The following is a 5,933-nucleotide window of genomic DNA, read 5'->3' as shown; positions in this document are numbered from 1 at the left end:
ACCCCCCCCGACTATTTCTGAGGACACTACAATCTGGTGAATTATGACTGTCATTTCATGTATCTACAACCTTAGTTTAAGTTGGCTTGAATTGGCTCCGGAAATTGAGTTTATTTGAATGTACTGAAAAATACTTCAATCATATTCGGGTGTCGGTCAGTGGTCAAAGGGAATCAGGTGTCAGATGGGTTCAGTACTGTTCAGATTTCAGATGCATGTGTGAACCAGGGTATGTATACTAGTATTTTTGAGAAGTTTTCCACTGTTTTTAGCTGCATGTATCCCAGCTACATGCAAGCTCAGGACAAAAGTGAAAAAAAAAACAAGAAAACAACCCGTTCACTCACAGGGGAGGGTGCAACTTATAAAGAAACCTTTAGACTAGTCTTTGTAATACATGCAGAAACATCAGCTCGCCAACGCCTACAATGCAAGAATGGTAGTTTTATAAACAACCAAAAGAATGACAGAAGGTCTTTGATTCACTTGATAGTGCATCCACATAATGCCACATATTGCCACTTACTAGTAAATTGTAAACGAAAATGTTCTGTTTATATGACTTTTACCAGTCTCAACAGTCCAGGTCGACAAGGCAAACATATAAACATTTCAACGTTATTACGTTTGGTTAAAGCGCACTTGGTTAGCTAGGTACCTTTTAAGTAAGTAGTTGTTCGTTTTTTGTTTGTTTATTTAGGAATCACCTTCAGTGTTGTTAACACATCTCGTCTTGAAGCTCTCTTGCATAAAATACATATAATATTATATAGCATTTATTACTATTCACTTTCTTCGTATTTACAATTATTGTATACTATAGGAAACCTTATTTATTTGCTCCGACAACAATATTGTTGATGGCGGAAATGCAAGAACCTTTGCTCAAACCCTTATTAAACAATTGTTAAAATGTTTTGTTTTAATAAAACAACGGTGTTGTTGATACATTGATTAAAAAATTACGTGTACTGATATGGACGAATAGGGAGAATTCAGCTGTATGTCAATTGTTGTAGAGCATCCAACGGATTTCGACGAGACAAAAGGGCAACTTGGCCATCTAAAATGTACATATTATACACTCAAATCATCCGAGTCTTGGGCCATCCCAGTGTCTGTAAATATATTTGTGTTTATTAGGATCATTCGTGATGAAGACAGGCACATCAACAGCATCTGCCCACACAGGGGCATCTATTAAGCTCTACAAGATTTGCGCAGTACTTTTATTTATCTGTGCCGGAGTGTATTATCTCCCAACAACCGTGCTCAAAAACACACCATACCTACCCCCAGCGGTATCATCTTGGAAATTGCTGAACAGGTAATTGATTCTAAATCTCTTGTATAAAGATTGTGTTTGACGCACTATCACTATCATACTCGCACCGTACTCAGCTGTCACTGGACACTTCATGGCACTGATAGATGTTGATGTAAGAATATCCTGGTGTCTTTAGTGGTATTTTCCTACTCTCACGTCACTTATATTTAGTACACATGTTATCAGAGTGTTCAAATGATGCAAAAACAGCCCATTCTTTTGCAACTCTCAGATGTTCTCGTCAGCGTTCTGTTTAACCCTACCTAGACCGGTCTTTTTTGACATGGGGGGACGGGGGGGGGGGGCTCTTTTGACCCCCCTAAGAACTCGCGAACGGTATGTCGTATGACCACCAAAATTTCAGAGAATGGTGTACTATCATGTATTTATCATATCTACAATTTTTATGTCGTTATGATGTAATATGACGTCATTATGACGTCATTAATGTGATTTTATTGGCCAAAACCGTCTAAATAGGTTTTTCCCTGAAAACTAAATGGTATTCAACATAACTGTACCAAAAGTGTTTATGACAGAATATTATGGTGTACTAAGTCTTATGTTGCCCATAGCAACACCGGTGACGTCATAAAATGACGTCATGCATATTTAAGATATCCGCCATCTTGGATCATCAATCTTGAATTTTCAAAAATAGTTTTTTTTATGATAAAGCCTAAAATACATCGTAAACATACTAAAGACCTTCATTTAAACCTTTGTTGGAAAAAGAAATGGAACTATTGATGAAATTTTAATGAAAATAACCTGTATATACCTGTTCTAATGATATGGTCCGCCATCTTGGATTTTGGCCAATGACGTCATCAAATTAGCATAAAATATGCATATTTAATGATAAAATTTACATAAAATTATATGGGATGTTATTAATATTAGACACCATGAGTAACTTGACATAAAACCCATAAAATTCTATTGTTGAAACAAAAAGTACTAAATTTAGCAAAAAATGCCTGTCAGAAACCCGTTGCCATGGCAACACAAAAAAATCATTATCTTATTCCAATGATAGAGAATTGTTGCCAACAATATTCTAGGAAAAGTCACCAAGTTTGGCCGTTCTACGGCTAGCCGTTCAGACGCTAGGTGACATCAAAGTTGCCGCGGGCAATTTTAGCCCCCCCCCCCGGTCTAGGTAGGGTTAAACCATATTACTCTACATACGCTCGCCAAACCATTATGACGATTACCAGATAAGTACCCCTGTTTTATTTAAAGGAGGATTATGTTCAATCACACCACTAATTGAGATTTTTCAATGAAAACATCCGTGTGATTGTAACAATAAGTTTTTACATTAAGGGTTGGCGATTAATTTGCCCACTAGGGGTGCATGCATTTAAATTATCTGCACTCCACACCACGCACAGAAGACAACTAGAGATGGGCTTGGTAAAATTTTAATGCTGTGAAACATTGGAATCCACGGGTGGGTGGGTGGGGGAGAAACTTTTAAGGGTTGTAGGAGAGTAACAGTTAGCCGGCTGTTTTACGGAGCCGTGCTGTCACTGCCGTCGGCTCTGATCTCAAAGATGACCTCTGGGTCACGCGGGGTCAGAGGTCGACAGCTAATTAAATGATTTTGTCTTTCGCCAAAATACTCACATGTTAACAGTCATGACTGACAGCTGCGTCGTCAACTCTAGACACACTTAAAAGAAGCCACATTTTGGCACATGCACTTCCTTAATAACATCTATTTGCAAATGAGTATGAGTGACGCAAACACTATACAAACGCAAAGGAAGAGAAAGAGAGGGAGAGAGAGGAAACGAGAGCGAGAGAGATATGTACCTCTGTAATACAGTAGTTTAACGTTGGTTCTTACTTATATTTTTAGGGGACTGTTAAGCGGAAAAGAAGTCTGTGACATGAAGCTGAACTATATGTTTGTAAAAATTCACAAAGCAGGCAGCACAACAACAGCTTGCATTCTTCAACGGTTTGGGTATGAGAACAACCTGACCTTTGTCCTACCCATGAATGGCGGGGCTTACGTCGGCTGGCCCAACCTCTTCAAACAAGAAGACGTCATACCGTCAGAAGACAGTTTCTTCAACGTGTTCGTTAACCATGCTATCTACCATAAAGAACTGTTGGAAAACATCATGGCACCAAATACGGTATACCTTACCACGCTAAGGCATCCACTCGCTCACCTAAGGTCTGTGTTTAATTGGTATCACCTTACTAAACACTTCAAAGGGTTAGAGGGAAAAGATCCTGTTGAATCCTTTTTAAAGAACCCCACTAAATTTGAAATTCCGTACGTCATTCATCACAATAAACCATACTCACACACTAAAAATTTCATGGCGTACAACCTAGGTTTCCCCCTCGGACTGTCTGACAACCAGTCTGTTGTTGCTGATTTTATTAACAGGATGTCCAGAGATATGCATTTAGTTCTCATTTTAGAACATTTTAACGAGTCTCTCGTGCTGCTGAAGCGTATGATGTGCTGGGACGTGAAAGATATTCTTTATGACCTTGTGCCAAAACAAATAAAAACATACAATAAATCTTCAGAAAACATCACACGTTTAGTCGTGATGCATCGCCACTGGAGTAATGTAGATTATCAGCTGTATGATCACTTCAACGCTACGCTTTGGAATAGAATCGAAAACGAAGGGGACGACTTTTCCAGAGAGGTGCGCCATTTTAAAAAAGTGCTTGAGTCAACAGCAACATATTGCGCGAAGGCAATCGTACAGGTACCAGTGAAACATTCAATTAACAGAACAATCGGTAAGCTGACTATTCCTAGGTCGGTTTGGAACGATGAGTTTCACATAGATCCTTACTTCTGTTGCAAATTAAAAATGTACCGATCGGATTGGGACGTTGTATTGCAGAAAAAGCATAAATTGCCACCAAAGGTATCTGGCACAATCAGAGAAAGCATCCAGAAAGCTTCCTTCAGATATTTGAATAAACATCTTCTGCAAGACGTTTTTAACATGGTGTACTGACATCGGAGAACATTTTGGTTTGTGTTTGACATCAGAGGGTTTGGGTTTATGTTAAACAACTAACAATTTTAGCAAGAAAGTTCATCTGTGTTGGTGTACGTACGTCATTATGACGAAAAGGGCTAAACGGTTTGGCCAAAATTAAGTAAATTGGGACATGTCAGAAGAAAGCTAGCACGGACAGTGCCATGACAGAGGAGGCGTCGCAGCTTGACAACTGGGCTGACCGTAACGACATGCTCCTGAACGGCAAGAAAAGCCAGATGCTGCTGATCTGCTTCAGCAGAAACGCTCCAGTACTGCCACCTCTGTCTCTCGGGGGCGAGCTTGTGCCAGTCACCACTGTTAGCAAGGGGCTCGGCTTCATCTTTGACAACAAACTCTCCTGGCGCGAACATGTGAAGTCTATGGTGTCAAAGGCCTCGAGCAGGCTCCACTACCTCCGCCTGCTGACAAAACAGGGCATGAGTGTGCAAGATCTTGTCCAGGTGTACCTGAGTCTCATCCGCCCTGTCCTGGAGTATGGCCATGTTCTGTTGGTCGGTTGCAGTGAGGAGCAGGCAGCGAGCATGGAGAGGGTTCAGAGGCGCGCCCTCCGGATCATCTCACGTGGCGGCAGACGTTCTGTACCGACACTGCCGTCCCTGAAGGAGAGGAGAGAGGCCGCTGCTGTGTCTCTTTTCAAGGCCATGCTGAATCCTGAACATCCCCTGCACGACCTGGTTCCTGCCCAGAGACAGTCTGTCACAGGAAGATCGCTGAGGAACAGTCACAACATCACTGTTCCCCATGCAAGAACTAAACGGCTGCAACAGTCCTTCCTGCACTACACCATCAGACTCTATAACAACCTGCCTTGAACCTACACTAGTACTGGACTTTGCATAGCCTGATGCAACTTTGTGCATATATGTTGTAAATAATTTTTTATTATGTGTCTTTTGTATATATGGTTGTTTATATGTATTATTTCTTCTATGTGAATGCTGTTTAATGCTTCAAATGATGTGACAAATTGTACCTAATTCAGGGGGATGCGCTTCTGCTCCCCCTGCTGTTGTACATTGTTAAATGATGAGACAATAAAGTTGAAAGTATGTTCATCTACTGCAACTTCCGGTACGTAATGTCGGAAACACGTGATTGCAGCAAAGGGTCTTACGTGTCAGGTAAACTGTGTCGCCCTCCGTATCTGTTCAGTGTTGGACGGTTGGCCCGAATGTACACCGCCTACTTACTTAACTAGGTACTAGCTATATACATCAAACTACTAGTGTTTAAGGGCTAATTTTTCACATCAAAGCATCCCAATAAATAAAACTTAAATGAATTAAAGAGAGCTAAAAGTAAAACCATTTTAACCAAAGTTGACAAGGGTTCCAGTATATCTATGCGTAGGGGTCAGATAGTATTGTATATTGTCCATGATTAACTCTAATATTACTTTATGTATATTGTAACATTTTAGTTCAGGTACATAAAGCTCCTATACATACAAAGATTAGATTATAAGCTCTAATAACCTGATACTGTATCAGGACAAGAAATTCCTGATGAATAAAGTAGACAATAAAAACTATTGTAATGTTGAATGCCGGTTATTT

The 5,933-nt window shown here is 40.2% G+C and overlaps 1 protein-coding gene across 1 annotated transcript in view; it reads left to right on the top strand.

The window, feature by feature from the left end:
- The window catches only part of LOC109462251 (galactosylceramide sulfotransferase-like), a 5,470-nt gene extending 281 nt beyond the window's left edge, over positions 1–5,189 (top strand). The window contains exons 2-3 of the mRNA XM_019758782.1: positions 3,195–4,008; positions 4,494–5,189. Coding sequence (XP_019614341.1) covers positions 3,195–4,008; positions 4,494–5,189 — 1,510 coding nt within the window. The remainder of the gene's footprint in view (positions 1–3,194; positions 4,009–4,493) is intronic.
- The last annotated feature ends 744 nt before the right edge of the window (positions 5,190–5,933 follow it).

Source organism: Branchiostoma belcheri, unplaced genomic scaffold, assembly GCF_001625305.1.
Source record: "Branchiostoma belcheri isolate BF01 breed outbred unplaced genomic scaffold, Haploidv18h27 scaffold114, whole genome shotgun sequence".
Classification (NCBI taxonomy): domain Eukaryota; kingdom Metazoa; phylum Chordata; class Leptocardii; order Amphioxiformes; family Branchiostomatidae; genus Branchiostoma; species Branchiostoma belcheri.
This window is presented reverse-complemented; position numbering and strand designations above follow the sequence as displayed.